At 44.0% G+C, this 18577-nt stretch overlaps 1 protein-coding gene across 2 annotated transcripts in view; it reads right to left on the bottom strand.

Annotated features, from left to right (window-relative positions):
• NWD2 (NACHT and WD repeat domain containing 2) overlaps positions 1-6241 on the bottom strand; it is a 183992-nt gene extending 177751 nt beyond the window's left edge. Inside the window, exon 1 of one of the 2 annotated variants that reach the window (XM_032400164.1) lies at positions 5830-6241. In XM_032400164.1, the coding sequence (XP_032256055.1) occupies positions 5830-5980 (151 nt within the window). In that variant the 5' untranslated portion in view covers positions 5981-6241. Of the gene's footprint in view, positions 1-4420 lie in introns of both variants that reach the window. The other variant, XM_032400165.1, reaches the window with a different exon arrangement.
• Between the last annotated feature and the right edge of the window lie 12336 nt (positions 6242-18577).

Genomic DNA, 18577 nt, shown 5'->3' with positions numbered 1-18577 from the left:
CCATTTTCTCCTAAAATCTAAAAAAATCTGGAATTCCAAAATCCTATCTGGCCCAAAAGATAAAGGATTCTGGGCCTGCATCAGTTTTTAGCAGTAATAAAGGCAATATTTTGGTCTTCTTTCTACTTTAGACCTTACCTGTTATAGACTCGGCGGTATGGACTCACGTCGAAGCCCCAGCCCGAAAGTGCTGGTATTGTGGGGCAAGACCTTTGGGAGGTAATTAGGTATGGATGAGGTCAAGAGGGTGGGGTCCCCATGATGGGATGTCTACCACATGAGGACATGACCTTCCTCCCTGTGACCACAGAGGAAGAGGCTGGAGTGACAAAGCTACAAGCCAAGGTACACCAAGGATAGCCAGGAGCCACCCGAAGCCAGGAAGAGACCAGACAGGATTCTTTCTGAGAGCCTTCAGTGGGAGCATGACCCTGTTGACACGTTGCTTTTGGACTTCTAGCCTCCAGAATCATGAGACCATAAATTTCCATTTTTTAAAGCCCAGTTTGTGGTAAACGTTATGGCAACCCTAGGAAATGAAGACAGATTTCAGTACCAAGAAGTGGGTGCTGCTGTAACAAGTATCTAAACGTGTGGAAACGGCTTTGGAACCGGGTGATGGGGAGAGTCTGGAGGTGGGTGCTGGGAAATGCCAAGATCGCCACGAAGACATGGTTATTGGCAATTCTGGGGAGGGCTCAGAAAGAAAGGTGGAGAGCTGTGGAGAAAGCTTCCATCTTCTTAAGAGAATAGAGAAATTGTGAACAGAATATGGCCACTGCGGTGACCCCTAAGACAAACGAGGAACGTGTTACTGCACAACAGACCAAAGGGGAGGGTTGTAAAGTAGTAAACGACGTAGCTGGACTGTGCTCTAGGGTTTTGTGCAAGATAGCACTTGTAAGCCATGAAACTGGATGAAGGGGTGGCTTGCTTCCTCCTGAGTGCTTATAGTAAATTGTGGGGGTGGGGGGTGGGGGGAGGAATTGAGAAAGGAATTAAGCAAAAAGGAACCAGAACTTAAAGATCTGGAAAATTCTCAACTTACCCTATTACAAAAAATGGCAAAGCTTGTCTGAAAAGAACACCAAGGGTGTGGTCGAACAACCATTTGATAAGGAAAATAGTATGGGTGTAAACCATGGACCACCCCAGCAGAAACAAGGTTGGCTGAACTGAGGAAGACAGAGACCCGCTCAAAGGAAGGACGGCTGACAGACTTCTTAGATCCTGCAGGACTAGAGCGTTCGGCCGTTCAGCTGTGCACGTGTGTGATTCTTTTTTATTTTATTTTATTTTATTTATTTGACAGAGAGAGACAGAGTGAGAGAGGGAACACAAGCAGGGGGAGGGGAGAGGGAGAAGCAGGCTTCCTGCAGAGCAGGGAGCCCACGTGTGTGATTCTTAAAGACAAAGGAAGAATGACTCCAGAGGAGATTCGGAGATCATCAGGGCTGCCTCCTTGGTTTCAAACTGGGGGAAGGTATCTCCTAGGTTTCAACAGGGCAGATGGTGTGGCTCTGAAGCCTTGGGGACAGGGCCTCCTGGAGTCTTGGTGGGCAACTCCTTACCCCCAGTTACAGAAGTGGAGCTGCCACCCCAGGGGGTGTGGAAGGCAGAGCTTCAAACCCAAGAGGATTATTCCAAGAGCCTTAAGACCTAATGGTATTTGCCTTGCTGGGTTTTAAACTTACTTGGGACCCTTAATCTTTTTTTTTTTTTTTAAAGATTTTATTTATTTATTAGAATGAGAGAGCACAAGCAGGGGGAGAGGCAGAGGGAGAAGTGGGCTCCCCGCTGAACAGGGAGCCAGATACCAGGCTGATCCCAGAACCCTGGTATCATGACCTGAGCCAAAGGAAGACCCTTAACTGACTGAGCCACCCAGGCTTGCCAACTTACTTGGCATCCTTCATCTTCCTTTGGAATGAGAATGCTAATCCTCTGCCTGCCCCACCATTCCATTTTGGAAGCACACAACTTTCCTGGTTTCACAGGTTCACAGCAGGAAAGGAATTCTGCCTTAGGATAAATCATATCTGGAGTTTCACCCATATCTAATTTAGATTGTATTTAGATGAGACTTTGGGCTATAGACTTTAGAGTTGATGCTGGTCAAGAATTTTGGAGTTGTTGGGATGGAATGAATATAATCGGCATGCAATAAGGACATGAATTTGTTGGGGGTGGGCAAGGGCAGAATGTTATGGACTTAATGTTTCTGCCCCTCCTCCACTCATACGTTGAAGCCCTAACAGCTAATGTGATGGTATTTAGAGGTGGGTCCTGTGGGAGGTAATTAGGTTTGATGAGGTTTAGAGGAGGTCTTTAGGGTGGGGCTTCCATTATGGGATTAGCATCCCTTTTAAAGAAAAAAGACGAGAGTTTGTGTTCTCTGCCCTGTGAGGACATTGTAAGAAGATGGTCACCTGAAAACCAGAAAGAGGTCCCTTACCAGGAACCAAACCTGCCAGCACCTTGACCTTGGACAGCCTCCAGAACTGTGAGAAATACAGGTCTGTTGCTGAAGCTACTTGGTCTATGGTATTTTGTTGCAGTAGCCCAAGCTAAGACTGACTTTGTTCTAAACCGGTTAAGAATTGAGGCAAAGAGATTACCTATTAGGCCTCTGTGAATTTCAACATAGGGAGAGAATTGTGCTGGCTCCTCTCTTCTGCATATTCATGCACAATTCAGGCTAATCACAGTGGAAGATTTTATATGTGTTTTAGAATCATTGTTCCAAGGAGGTGTAAGTGCCATTCTGGCAGAGAGACAGTGGCTAAGTGACTACAAGACTTCCAAGGATTAATACAGATGCCACAGATGGAATTTCTACGTTGGGTGGGAGGTGGGACTAGATGAAGTCCAAGGCCTATCTGTGTCAGAGAATCTGGCACAATGCGATTCCCTCCTCCACACGGGATATTTCTCCAGGGTCTTTTATGTGGTGGGGACTGGTCAGATGCAGACATACTTACAGATAGGAACAAGTCCATTAGAGTCCAGAACATTCTGAAATTTCCTTGAATGCCCTTAATACCACCTTTCGATGCAGGTGCAGCGGGTCAGGGCAGCCAGCCACGTTCCCTTCCTGCTACTCAGCTTTGGCTGTCCGGATTCAAGAATGAGGAGAACTCTCCTCCACTAGATCCAGCTGACCTGTCTTGTCCAGTGGGGATAAGAGACTTCACAGAAATCTGGCCTGAACCGAGGCTGGGCCAGAGGATCAGGAGAGAGGTTCTGAGTCCCCTGAAGGCTCCTATCTGGTTTCACTCTGGCACAGGAGTGCGGACGAGGAGCTTAACCGGGCGCAGCCTTAGTCTCCTCTGTACCACAGAACAGCCCCTGGCCCAGCAGCCTCACAGGTTTGGACAATGGAAATCCAAATTAAAATACTGAATGGGCTAACATATGGGAAAGTAATTTTTCCATTTGAAAGACATAAGTTACCTTTATTGCTGATGGGTAAAGTCCACACAAGCTTTTTAAAGCCAAGACCTATTAATAATCTAAGGGAGACCCTTGCTGGATTCTTAAACATATTGCTCTGAGTTCAACACAAAGCTTTTATTTAGAGCATCAATTGATTTCCACTTGTAAAGAAAAGCATGAGATAATGTTCTTTGTCTTAACTGGACAGTGAAGAGGCTCTTGAGTATTGGCCAAGAATCTAAGATTGGATTGAACCGAAACACAACCATTTGCTTCCTGAACTGCATCCATAAAAACTTGGTGGACAAATGCTGCCCCTGATAGAGCATTTACCAAGGCTGCAAGGTTTCATGCACAAGTCCAGAAAAATACCCATCTCTGTCTTTTCTATTCAGTATACCCTCGGCTCTCCAATGTGGATAAAATTTGAGATGCTGCCCCCTATTACAACTTCTGAGGTAGAAGTCACATTTCTGGCCCTTTCAGATCAATGTGCAAGCTCTACAGCTCAAACAGTGACTAGGAGACACGAAAGGGTCACGGCTCCCTCCTCCCGTTTGCTTTCCAAAGAGTAATATATGGTAAAGCTTTTCAGAACTAGAAAATTTGAAGAATTGCATGTACAAGCTTAAGAAAAATGACATTAATCTTAAATATGAATTCAATATTAAGCTGACTTAACATAAACTCACGATCATTGGTTTTTATTTAAAGGAAACACAAATTTAAAGGAACTAACTACTGATTATATCAACAAAATTTTCACAGTACTTTAGAAGCAACATGTTTAAAGAAAAACAGTCATTTAGCTCTACATCAGCAGACTTAAACACTTCTCATGAGATTTCTTTTAAGCTTAGAAGAATTGAAAATTTTAAGACTAAACATTTTCTAACACAATTCTCTCAACCACTTAAAAAAATGTTTCAGCAACATTAAAAAAAAAAAAAGAACACTGAACACTTAAGTTGCAGATTTTCCTAACCTTTAAATAGGCTGCATATTTCCACGGTTTTCTTTATTCAGATTTAAGTTAAAATCCTGGAAGACATATCTGAGATTTTTAAAAGGTTTTTAAAAGCGTGCACAATACTTTCTTAAATGCCTCCTTAAAGTAGTAAATTCTGTGAAAGTGAGCTGTAAACTTTATAGGTCAGTCGTGCCCCCATCTCAAAAGTATACATTCCCTCTATTACTAATGACTGTGAGTTACCTATTTCTTTCCTTAATCCCCTTGTCATAATGTAAACTTTACCTGACGTTTCTGCTTTTTCTTTTTTTTACAACTATTTTAGAAAGTTATTTTTGTTAGTCCTAAGTGCTTTTTCATAAGCAACCAGTCTTGGGTTTTCAAAGGACTCTCTCCAATGATTGTTAACTTTTCCTTTTACTTTTTTTGTCAGACTCAAGGCTTGTTACAGCGCATAAAAAAGTCTCCTACAAATTTATCTTATGACCGAACAGTTACTTTTTCTAGAAAAGAGCAATTCCTGCAGTTTTATCCAGCTTAAGTCAAATACATCCTACTTTGCCTTACTAGTAACGAAGGTTAACATTCAGTCCTAGAACTCAAAAGCAGTGTTGAGAAAAAAAAAAGAGAGAGAGAGAGAAACGACCCCCCCAGCGCCCAGCCGCTGTGATTTGTGAATGCAATAAATCAACAAGTTTGCGTTTTGCGCCTCCCAGGTGCCCAGCCCTGAGCAGGTACACGACTGAGTAGGCCGGGAAATCAAGCCCGGGGTCCAAATGTGGAGATGAGCTCATCCCGAGCGCTCCACCAAAAAGCCAGCGCCCGACAGAGCGAGCGCCCATCCATCCCGAGGCCTCACCGCGTGTTTCCTCCCAACCCCCGCGGGCCTTCGGTTTACAAAGGATTCCTTTGCGCTCCAAAGCAAAAGGCACCATCGCGCTCGCAAGCGGCGAGTCTCAGGGAACCCCAGGCTCACTTCGCCCGGGCGGGAACAAGTAGCAAAGGAGGGAGCCCTCATTCAGGAGCCTGAAGCGGAGCCGGGAGCGAGGGGTAACTACTACTTGCGTTTACGGTAACCCCGGAGAAGGAACGCGCTCAAAGAAAGGGTGGCGGTAGTGGCAGGATGGAGCTTCCAGAAGCGTCTGCTACTGCCTCGGACGTTTCTTAGCTCGACCTGAAGGAGTAACCTGGGCGGGCGGCGCGAGCCTGGGTGTCCTAGGGGAAGTCAGCGGGCAGAGGGGCTGAGCAAGGGGAGAACATCAGTGATTCAAATGAAATTCCCACGCGCTCGGGGCAGCCGCGGCTTCAGCTGGAGGAAGGGAGAGCCGGGCACGCACGGCGCCCCCGGCTGTGCCGCGGACACTGTCGGGCTCCCGGCGCGCGGACGGACAGGACTGACTGACAGATCTGAGCGAGGGACTTACCTTCAGGGTTGGCGCTGATGAAGACCCGGACGCTTCGGCCGGCGGGCACGAGGTGAGAAGGCAGGGCGGTGAGGTTCCCAGAGAAAGCCGCCCGCCGGAGCGCGGAGTCCCGGGGACAGGGCAGCCTGGTGCCCGCACCTGCCGGCCACATCGCCCTCTGGGAGGAAGAGCCGCTGCCGCCGCCGCCGCCTCCTGGTCCTCGGTTCCTGCCCGCGGCTCCGCGGAACAGCTAGGTCGATCCCCGCAGGCGGCGCGGCTCAGAGCCGCCCCGAGCCCGAGGCGCCGCCGGCGAGCTCGGTGGCGCACAGTACCGGCCGGCGGGGAGCGGCCATACGGACCCTCGGGCCGCTGACGCCGCCGCCTCCTGGCCCTCTGGGCGTCCGCCTTCGCCGGCTGCCGGGGCTCAGCACAGCAGCCGGCTGGAGGGCAGCGTGGCGGCGGCTACGCGCGCGGCGCCCCTTTGCGCCGGGAGGCGCCCGCGCCGGTCGCCCAGCCCGCAGCCATCTCCCCGCCCGCGCCTGCCGCGGGGAGAGGGGTCGCCCAGGCGGCGGGGACCGAGCGGCAGAGAGCAGACCAAACTTTCTCTGCGATGGGCGTTCCGACTTTATGGGAACCTCCGCCCGCGGGGCGCAGGACTCACCCTCTGCTTAAAGGGCGGCGGGGGCGGGGGCGCGGGGGCCTCGGGCTGCCCATGGGCTTCCGGGCCTCTTCGGGACGATCCCGAGCGCTCGTGGCTGTCTCTCTGGTGGAGAACAAGAAAGAAACTATCCCGCGATTCCTCCGACTCCTCCAACTCTCCTAAAGGTCAAACAATCTTTGAGCATTTTCGGGAATGCACGCCTACCCGCGTCGGCGCCTCTCTGCCTACGTGCGGGCAATTCCGGCCTCAAAGTTAGACGCACGCGCTAAGCCCGGCCCACGAGGGCCCGAAGCATCAAAATTCGGGACCGTCTTAAGCGGCCTGGAGGGAGCGTCGCCGTCGCCCGGCCTGTGGCGGCGCAGGTGGCTGAGTCCTGCCGCTCCGTTAGCCTCACACTCAGCAGAGCGGGGGTTTTTATAGCGAAGGCGCGTCGCTCACGTGTTCCTCGCCGCGTGGTCGCGGAACCTTTCCAAGAGCGGATCTCCGCGGGAAGCCTTCCCGAGGTCTCTAGGCTCCGGAGGGGTCCTTCCTGCCCCCGCCCTGGAGCATTCCCGGGCCACTCCGCCAGCCCGGCGGCTCCAGCAGCCCCGCGCCGCCCGGTGCGCGCCTGGGCCCGGCAGGCCCTTGGGGGCTCTGGGGAGCGCCGCTCCGCGCAAGGTCCCGCAAAGTGCAGGTGGCCACGGATTGAGGCGGGGTGCGAGAGATCAGAGTTGGCCGGTGGCCGCTTTTCCAAGTCCGTTCATAGCGTTGAGTCGGCTCCGCCTGACGCTGATCCGACGGGGCCAGAGTGGACGCGAGTGGAGTTGGGGTGGGAGCGCTAGGGGTCTGGTCTACCGCCGGGGTGACGCGAGATGCGGAGGGACCCAGGCGTAAAATTGCCGTCTCCGTTCCACCCTCGCTGCACCTGCTGAAATACTGCAAATTCCAGGGGAGAAAGGAGGACCTCGTAGAATAAAAGTGTGATTGTACTGTGGGGTGGGGGGAAGGGAGGAGGGTGTGTTTGGATCCTTAATTGGAGTTTGAGCTTTGGGGCAGGAACTCCTGTCTTCGAGAGAGGAGGAACAGTTTTTAGGCACAGGATGAAAGCTGCTCAGGTGCAAGTTTTATCTTCCCACCTGGGGCTTCTGCTGTAGGCGGCTCCTGACCTCCTCCTGGCCTGCACTTCTCCTGGGTCCTGCTGGTGGCAGTGAAGTCCCACGCACTGCTGTTTATTTTCTGACCCCACTCCATTCCCAGCACATGCTTTCTGGGGTAACCTTTTGGAAGAACTGGGTCTCTAGGTTTTTAAGGCTGCCTCTCCACTACTGAGAACCAGGGGGCAGTCAGCAGTTCTTCCTCTGTCATAATTTGATGCAACCAATAAAGGAGCCTTGAACATGCCCAGGCGTTCGTTCAACTGATTCCATTTAGCAAATTCTCTCCTTCCCCTTTCCAGCCTTATTACTCCCAGGTGGGAACATTCTCCAGCAGGAAGGAGGTCTCTGAAAGATTTCCTGATGTCCCAGGAGGTATGGACTTGAGCCTTCTGGAACAGGTTATGAATATACAGTATCTCTTACAGTATCAGCCTTTATAAGTGTATAGTATTTATTACTGGAGAAAAGAGCCAGGACCACTTTATGCCTAATCTCAACGTTTACAGGAAACTGATAAGAAGTTGCCAGATTGTCAGCGACCTGCTTCCTTCCTTTCTTCCTCCCCCCCCCCCCCCCCCCCCACTTATTTGGTGGTTTCTTTCTTAAAAATCAGATTGGTGTTTGTGTCTCCTGACCTTTGCTTCACATCTCAAAGTGTTGCACTTTCTTAGGATGACTTTGGGATTTTTGGCAGCCTCTATAACCTAATTAACTGTTCTAGACAGGCCGAAGTTTAGCATCTGCCAGTGTCACTGCAGACCAAGGATGCAGAGGAGAAAGAATTTCACATTTTCTGTGGGGCGGTGTTTTAAAGGGCTCCCTGCACAGCCAGCTTTGCATACGTAGAGCCAAATGCTGTCTTTGGGTTATCAGGGAGGTTTCTACGTAAAGGCACCTGATCAGCCACCTCCCTTCTTCACATGTGCACACGCGTGCACACACACACACACACACACACCCTTCTCCTACCTTCTTCGAAACGTTCTGTCTCTTGCTAACATCTGATATTCTAAAACCAGAGATTCATTCATTAGCATGAAAGTGGCATAAGGGGAGTGTCAACCATGGCACTAACACTTTATTAGGAATTAACTAGATTTAGTTCCCGCCCTGAGGCCATGTTGGCTATACCAGTGGAGAGAGAGAAAGAAAGAAAGAAAGAAACTGGAGGGAGGAAGGGAGAAGCTGGTTGAATGTGGAAACCAGGCCCTGACTTAAAGCTTGGAGACGGTTTTGTTTTTATATATCTGCTTAAAACACTTTACATTTTCTCCCTTCATCAAATATTGAACATGTTATTATTACTCCCATCTTACACGTGAGCAAGCCAAGGCTCAAAAAAGAGAAAGGGCTTGTTCAAGGTCATATAACTAATTAACACTGGATTGGGGATCCAGGTACTGTGGCTCCTGTCTCAGCCCTCTTGGCAACAAACCTCTTCTGTTTTCTAATTTTGCCTGGGTCTGGCCCTGGTTGACATCTTTAGTAACCTGGAAAATAGATGCGCAGGCCTGTGTTCACAGGTGTGGAAGGCTGGTTATCACTTCTGCTTTCCTTATGGGAGAGAAGGTCTATGGTCTGCAAGATCACACAGGACTAGACTCTTCCAACTTACAGGATGTTGATTGGATGACAAAGACTTCCAGATTCCTTGTTTTCTCTGGGTTCTGTTGTTTCCTCATAAGACCACAGGTAAACCCATATCATCCTCACAGTTGGCTGGAAAGTTTAAAGCATTTAGAAATTGGAAGATAAAAGTACATGAAAATGGGCTTGGAACCAAGCTTGTGATCAAGGGCAGGTATTTCTTTCTCTATCCTCCCACTCACCCCAATTAGCAGGATAGAAGACTACAGAAAGGCGTCTGATCTTTATGAAATGATGGTTCCAGCCCTTGATAAAAACAGGGCTGTTCAAAGGTGCAATCACTGCTAGGTTCTTTGTACTCATACTGCTAGGAAGAACAGTGTGGTCCTGGGATCCAACTCCCCTTGATATATGATAATGCCCCCCCCCCCAAGTAGTTTTATAAAACAGGAGGAAGGAAACTTAATCTAATATATTGATATACTGAGTGCCTGTAAGCTAGACACTGTGTTAAGTTCTTTTAATCCCACGATTTCTGGAACCAGGGCCCAACACCTCTAATATCTCCACTTGATGCCCCTTTTTGGACACTGCTGTCCCTTGTATACCTTTTATGGGGTGCAAACATCACCTTTTGTGATGTATGTGCAGGTTGTCCTGTCCAAAGTCCATGTTATGCAAATATACCTCACCTACTTCCCTTCCCTGCAATGGTGGCGATTTTTCACTCATCTGCATGGCTGTATCTCTTGGCCATTTCATCCTGCTTAGATGACAGGGCTGGTGATCATAAAGCACACAACCAGAACCCCTGTGACTGACACTGACCCAGCAGAAGGAAGATCCATCACTCAACCTGTATTTGGCTACATGTATATTCACTTTTCTATACATCAAATATCCTGGCTTCTTCTGGACCAGTGTTCTGTATTTGTCCATGTGGATAGAAGTGGAAATAGAGCCCCTGGCGCTATAAAGATGACCAAATTATCACACCATACTATTCTAACTATGTCAGGAAATCTAGCCAATGAAGCCAGTGATGTGTTTTCGTGTTTCCCAGACTTGATAAGAATATCAAATTTAATATTACACCAATGTTCAAGGTGGCTCTCGGATTTGGGTGATCAGTGTTTGAATCTGTTTGGCTAATGTGAGGAATGGATGATACAGGTCCACTCAGATGAGGACTCTGCTTTTGGACCATCAGGAACCCACTTAACTTGTTTACAAAATGGAAATTTTTGGTGTGTGTGAGAATTTGTCAGCCTAACAATTTGCCAACAGAGACTGTTGATTCAGAGGTGTCTGCAGCATGATAGAATTCACAGCAGCTTGGTTTTAAATAAAGTTACACCTTTCTGAAATTGCTATCTGATGTTTTCATGACTCAGAAATTCTAACTTTATATCCACCCCCTTCCAAATGTGTTTAATATATTTTTTGATCAGTCTGCCTCTTACAACCTTCTAAACACATTGTTTTGCAAGCACTATGCATACCACACAAAGTAGAAGAAAGTAAGGTAACTTGCTTAATAAAATTTTGTAGATTAATTCATATTTCTAAGTCAAATGTTTTATTTTCATTTTATGATTGTCAAATATTTTCCTCATCATGATGTTAATCTTAAATACAGTATCTTTAAACATCCTTTTCTCTCTTGTTCTATCATCTGATACTTGTTTGGAGAATTGCTTTTTACAAACCTCTTTCATACATATTAACTCATTTTGATTCTAACCCTGAGAGGTAGGTTCTGCATTAATTAAACTCCCCCTGCCCACCTTTTTTTTTTAAATATGAAAAAGCAGATCAAGAGATTTTAGTGGCATGTCCAAGTTCATTCAGTTGGTGAATGGCAGAGCCAGTATTAAAACTAAATCTCTGAACACCAAACCATGGATTTAATTACAATGTATCACATGGCAACCAAAGTATAACAAGATCCCAATCTTGGATCAATTTGGCCAAATTGATGGGCATCATTTGCACCTCTCTATAAAATTTACACTGGTTGTTAGATGAGCCAAACAATTGAGGGTATAAAACACTCTACTTGGATTGCAATGTTAGTTACATTGCCTATTTATATTGTTTTCTATATTTTTTTATTGAGTGAAAGCTAAGTTCCATATCCTTTAATTTCATTAACAGCTCAGTTTTGTAGACGAGTAACAAGAGGCTCAGGGAGTTTAAATAATTTGTCCAAATTCAGATAGTTAGTAAATGGCAAAGCTGGAATGTGAACCAGATTTCTCTCCCTGTTATATTAGATGGGGTCTTTTTACCAAGCAACACTAAATCCACATGAATAAACTAAGAGAAATAGGCTCTTTATAGTATTCCATACTGACATGGCCCAAATATCTTAAATATATTGTCTAAGCCAATCATCTCATTGTTTAAATGCTTATATTTGAATAGTACTAAGCTTGAATGTGTGCTGATTTTACTTTTATTCACAAAAAGACTTTAATGGGACAATGTTTTTTCCTGGATATTTTCCCTGTAAAAATTGAAAATAATTATTCTATCACAGTCTCGCTAAACATAATTTTATGGATTCTATTTTCTAAAAAAAAATACAATGGTTTGCCTTTTCCCGTTTCCTCTCCACTCTTGCGGTTCTACTTTATATTTGTTATTTAGTAGAATTTACTTCACAAAATAATGGCCCCATCACAGTCCTTTAGCCTGAACTAGTTACAGAGTTGCACCAGACGTCTTCTTATGTCACTTATCAATACATAATGTAAATGATCCTATTGTCTAGATTTAGAAAACAATAGGCAGAAGTTGACAGGTTATTTACATTTAGTTCAGAGTAAAGAATAGGCAGCTATTTATGTTTGCTTTGAGGTTTTGAGAAACATTTACAAATCAAATGATTCAAACACAGGTTTTAAATTCTGAGTTCCTGCCACTTCTTGGAAAGAATGGAAAGATTATTCTGCTATCATTTGGAGCCTTTGGAGCAAATTTAAAATTTAGGGGACTTATTTTCTTCTTCTCAAAATAAATAATAGTGTAGAAATATATTATGTTTACCTTTTTGTTTATATTTATAATATATATTTTTATTTTAAAAATATAATTGTGTATAACATTTCTAAAAGACACTAAATACAGGGGCGCCTGGGTGGCTCAGATGGTTAAGCGTCTGCCTTCGGCTCAGGTCATGATGCCAGGGTCCTGGGATCAAGCCCCAGGGAGCCTGCTTCTCCCTCTCCCTCTGCCTGTTGCTTCCCCTGCTTGTGCTCTCTCTCTCTCTCTCTCAAAAATAAATAAAATCTTAAAAAAAAAAATAAATAAAAGACACTAAATACAGATGTAATTCTACATTAGACAAATTTTTTTTTTAAAGATCTTATTTATTTAGAGAGAGCACATGCAAATGCACACGCACGTGTGTGTAGGGGGAGGGGCAGAAGGAGAGGGAGAGAGAGAATCTCAAGCAGACACCCCGCTGAGTGCCAGAGCCTGAGGTGGGACTCAGTCTCACCACCCTGAGATCATGACGTGAGCTGAAACCAAGAGTTGGATGCTTAACTGACTGAGCTACGCAGGTGCCCCTATATTAGACAAAATTTTTTAGTGGTAAATAATTCAACCCAATAAGGAATTTCTTTTAAGAATATAGGATTTTATTTTCCTTTATTTATTTAGAATATAGGATCTTATACAGAATGCAAGGGTAGAAATGGAATTGAATCTCAGGAAAAATTGGAACTTAGAATTGGAAATGTCCTTAGGAGAAAGGACGTTATTATTTTTCCACATTTCATCTCTGGTTCTCTCTCAGCATCATGAATATTTTCCACTCCCCACCCCCCCCACCCCGCACACATATCTTTGGCATCTAATACTCACGTTGGGATATAGTCAACACACATCTCAGGTCTTAGGTCATGGAAAAACTGTCCAACTCTTTTTTGAAATCTTTTTAGGAGTTAGTGGACAGCAAACTAGTTGTGTTCATTTTGAGTTCGTATTTGACTATAGATCTTACCACTCTTTTAAGAAGTTACCATACCTCAACACAAATGCTAATGTCAAATTGTGGAAGATTGTCGCAGAAGTAGCAGAAAATCATCTCAATTCCTTTCTCTTCCACTATCAAAAAATAATTCTGATGTACTTCCTATGAGTGAGGACATCGTAGTTGTTACCCTAAACTGACCTTTCCTTAGAAAGACTTCTATAATTCTTTCTTTTCATTAAAAAAGTGATTTTTGAAAACATTTTACTAAAGTATGATTGACATGTAAAATGCTGTGTATATTTAATGTGTACAACTCAGTGAATTTGGGGCTAAGTATATACCATGAAACTATCACCACCATCAAGAGCATAGATATATCCATCACCTCCCAAGGTTTCTCCCTGCCCCCTTTATGATGATGATTGTTATTTTGTGGTAAGAACACTTAAGATCTACACTCTTAGCAAATTTTAAGCATACAATACAGTATTGTTAGCTGTGGGCACTATGCTGTATATTAGATCTCCAAAACTTACTTATCTTGCATAACTGAAATTTTGTACCCTCCACTTTTCCCTTCTCCTAGCCCCTGGAAACCTACCATTGTACTCTCTCTTTCTATGTGTTTGACTATTTGAGATTCCATATATAAGTGAGATCATGCTTCATTTGTCTTTTGGTGTCTGCCTTATTTAACTCAGCACAATGTCTTCCAGGTCCAACCATGTTGCAAATGGTAGGATTTCTTTCTTTCTTTTAAAGACTGAATATAATATTCCAGTATGTGTAAGTGTAACATTTTCTTCATTCATCCATTAATGAACATTTAGGTTGTTTCCATATCTTGGCTATTGTGAATAGTGCTGTAATAAACATGGGATCCTGATTTCAATTCCTTGGATATATATCCAGAAAGAGGATTGCTGGATCATATAATAGTTCTATTTTTAATTTTTTGAGAAACCTCCATATTGTTTTCCATAAAAGCTGTACCAATATCCATTCCCACCAACAGCATACAAGGATTCTTTTTTCTCTACCTCCTTGTCAACACTTGTTATCTTTTGTTTTTTTTTAATAATAACTTTTCTAATAGGTGTGAGGTGATATCTCATTATAGTTTTGATTTGTGTTTCCTTGATGATTAGTGATATTGAGCATCTTTTCATGTACCTGTTGGCCATTTGTATGTCTTCTTTGGAGAAATGTCTACTCAGTTCCTTTGCCCATGTTTTAATTGGGTCATTTATTTATTTATTTATTTATTTGCTTTTAAGTTGTATTGAGTTCCTTTTATATTTTGATATTAACACCTTATTAGATATATGTTTTATAGATATTTTCTCCTATTCCATAGGTTCGTTGGTGGTTTCCTTTGCTTTATGGAAGCTCTTTAGTTTGATGTAACCTCAGTCAGTTATTTTTGCTTTTGTTTTAAAACTCATCGCCAAGACTAATAGAAAAAATAATCCTAAAATTGATATAGAACCACAAAAGACCTCAAGTGGCCAAAGTGATCTTGAACAAGAAGAAGAAAGTTGGAAGTATCACACTTTCTGATTTCAAATTATGTTGCAAAGCTACAGTATTCAAAACAGTATGGTACTGGCATAAATACAGACCAATAAAACAGAATAAAGAACCCAGGAAGAAATCCATGCATATATGGTCAACCGATCTTCAGTAAGGGTGCCAAGAAGACAAAAAGGGGAAAGGATACCCTTTTCAATAAATGTTAGAAAAACCTGGGGCGCCTGGGTGGCTCAGTTGGTTAAGCCACTGCCTTCGGCTCAGGTCATGATCCTGGAGTCCTGGGATCGAGTCCCACATCGGGCTCCCCGCTCAGCGGGGAGTCTGCTTCTCCCTCTGACCCTCCCCCTTCTCATGCTCTTTATCTCATTCTCTCTCTCAAATAAATAAATAAAATCTTAAAAAAAAAAAAATAAATGTTAGAAAAACTAGATATCCATATGCAAAAATGAAATTTGTCCTTTATCCTATACCATACACAAAAACCAACTCAAAATGGATTAAAGACTTAAATATAAGACCTAAAAACCTAAAACTTGTAGAGGAAAACATAGGGGGAAAAGTGACTTTTTAAAAATGATTTAAACACTACTTGCTAGGTTCTCAGGTACTCAGACCAGTAAAACTAAATAGGAAGTGGAAGTCAAAATAGAACTTTGATGCTTACTCTTAGTAATTGGGTTAATAAGATTGTAACAGTTAAACTTACTGACCATAACCCAATATATGGCTAAACTATGGTTTGAAATCAAGTGTTTGCTTTATATATGATTTAGATAGAAAAATAAGAAATCACCCATCAGTTGTACACAGGGTTCTTGGCTGAGAAAAACCTGAACAACTGGTACTGATTGGCTTAAGCATACAAGCAACTTACTGGAAAATTATTGCATAGTAACAGTATTGTGGGAGGGCTAGAGAACCAGGCTTGGAAAATGGGAGCATATCCATACCTGTGGTGCCACGGGAACAGACATCTAGAAGAGTGTTTCCACCCTGCCACCACAGTACCATTTGCTGGATATAACCATGGCTCCAATACCACTGGGTACTAGACATTGCCATCACTATTGCCCTGTACAGTTCTTTACTCTGGCTTCTGGGGCCAGGAACCCAGGAAGAGATACTGTCAACCCTGCATCTAGACTTAGGCTGTAGAATTCTCTAAACGCTAGAAAGAGGTTTAGAGGTTAGATTGTCAAACGCTCACCTACCTCAAACCAGCAAATATATCGTACACTTCCTCTGCTCTTATATGGCCCAGAAAATTTGGATGCTATGGATAAGAGGTGAACTGAATGCTTTTTGCATTCCTAGTAAGAAAATTAGAATAATCCTGGGGCACTTGGGTGGCTCAGTCGTTAAGCGTCTGCCTTTGGCTCAGGGTCATGATCCCAGGGTCCCAGGATCGAGCCCTGCATCAGGCTCTCTGCTCCGCGGGAAGCCTGCTTCTCCCTCTCCCACTCCCTCTGCTTGTGTTCCCTCTCTTGCTGTGTCTCTCTGTCAAATAAATAAATAAAATCTTAAAAAAAAAAAAAAAGAAAATTAGAATAATCCTGCTCCACCTCTCTAAGGCTCACCTCTGGCAAAGTTCACCTCTCCTGGGCCACAGTGGAAAATAATAAAGGGAGCTAAAAAGAATTCTCTAAGCAGCCAGACAATATGTTACAATGTTAACACACTGACACTCACTTGACTCATGGGAGATCCCCAGAGGCTCTCTGTCAGGGTCTCTTCACACTTAACTATATACAAAATTCAAACGAGGTGGATTTTCCTGGTTGGCAAAACCACAGCAGATTAGAGACAATGAATTAGAAGAGAAAGGGCTGCTATCTGGAAATAAGAAATGACTGCTCACAGCAAAGAAATCAGAAAACATATGACTGAGGTGAGAGGTATTCACACACACATGCACACACACACACCCCACTCAGGGACCTAGGAACAAACTATAGAAATGATCCCTGAAAGTATAGTCTTTCACTCAGGGACCTAGGGACCACTTCATTTCGGAAGAGTAGAACTCTATATATCTCAAAATGGGACAGAAATGAATAAATCCTAAAGTTGAGACAGAATTACTTCAGGATATTGCAAGTACTTGGGGGCAATTTTCAGCAGCAAATGACCCAGAGAGTTTAGATAGACAATTAGCACTTATATCGAGTAGTAAACATCCAGGAGGTGGAGAGAAGCAGCAAATGAAGTAGGCAGAGATTCAGTTAGAATCCTTCCTCCAAGAAGAGCATTGTAGGCATCTTTTACTTAAGTGCCTGAAGTAGTGGTATTATTATTATTACTACCAAAAACAAACAATAATATGATTTTATGGGAATTATAGATATTACTTAATTCTAAGCTGGCATCCCTGGGAAGAAGGAGCTATTATGATTCCCATTTTCCAGACTGAGACTGAGGCAAGGTAACCTCAAGGTACTTGCCTAAATCACACAGGTGGGGTGTGCGGGGACCTGGATTTTAATGCAGGCTGTCTGTCTCCAGAATCTGAGTTTCAAACACTGATATATGCCATTTCTAGATGCTAGGTAGCGTACCTCACACAGGCAAAAGAGAACTAGCTCAAGAGAAGGAAACTCGGGTTGCAACATTCCTCTTACAGGAAAGGGAAGAGAAAGGAAGGGAAACAATGTTAAACGAACGTTTACTCTGTGTTGCATTCATTACCTTCATTATCTCGTAGGGCCTTCCATATGCCCTATGATTATTACTCATTTTACAAATGAGCAATCTTTTTTTTTTTTTTAAAGAGTTTTATTTATTTATTTGAGAGAGTGAGAATGAGAGAGAGAGAGAGAGAGCACATGAGAGGGGGGAGGGTCAGAGGGAGAAGCAGACTCCCCGCTGAGCAGGGAGCCCGATGCGGGACTCGATCCCGGGACTCCAGGATCATGACCTGAGCCGAAGGCAGTGGCTTAACCAACTGAGCCACCCAGGCGCCCAATCTGAGGCTTAGAAAGGTGAAGTAATGCACCCATCTTCACAGAGCTTGTACATGATGAAGCTGGGATTCAGTTTCCATGCTGGGCTCTACGCTCTTTCTGCTAAAGGATGACACTGCCTCAAAACAGTGCAAATGCCAATTGCAAGAAGGAGCTCTTAAACTCGTCCATTCATAAATTCATCCATTTCATTGATTTGTTCATATATGCATCATTTGTTAAGCCCTTCTTTGCTCTGAGGACAACCCTGTTCTCAGGAAATTCAATCTAACATGGGACCCTAAAAAAGATGGTGCCTGCGTGGGGCAAGACTAATGAAAGGACCATCAGTCAGTTTAGAGGGTTCTTAAATACAAATAAGCCTACTAAGCCAAGTACACGCCTGAAAAGACATTGGTTGACACTCTAGAAAAAAGGGTTGCAGGGAAAAGGAGCATCATAACAATACAAGAACAGAAATCTAAAAGGGGTTTGATGAACTCTACCCAAAAAGACAGTAGGCTATAAGATCTGGATGTGAGTTTTGGAGACAAATTGATAAATGTGGGTTCCAACACTGGCTCCAACACTTATTAGTTGTGGCTGTAAACTAGTAAATCCTCTCTCAGTCTCAGTGTCCTCTGTGAACTACTTTGCAGTGGTGAACGGTAAGCAGGCTAAAGGACCTAGCACATTGCCTAGGACTCAGTGATGGTAATTATTATTAGAAGAGAAACCACTCGGCTCATAGTTATTGATTCAAAAGAAGATCACGACAGCAAAACTGCCAGATTTTTAAAATTTGGAAGTTTGTTATTTCTTGTGTATATCCCTAGGGTATAGTAAAAACAAACAAAATCAAACAAACCAATCAATTAACAAAACTTCATTTGAGGAATTTTGGCCCTTTGTGTCTTGTTTTTGTGTA

This window comes from Phoca vitulina, unplaced genomic scaffold (genome assembly GCF_004348235.1).
Source record: "Phoca vitulina isolate PV1807 unplaced genomic scaffold, GSC_HSeal_1.0 scaffold3, whole genome shotgun sequence".
Lineage (NCBI taxonomy): Eukaryota > Metazoa > Chordata > Mammalia > Carnivora > Phocidae > Phoca > Phoca vitulina.
Note: the sequence above shows the minus strand (reverse complement) of the source record. Positions and strands in the feature narration are given on the sequence as shown.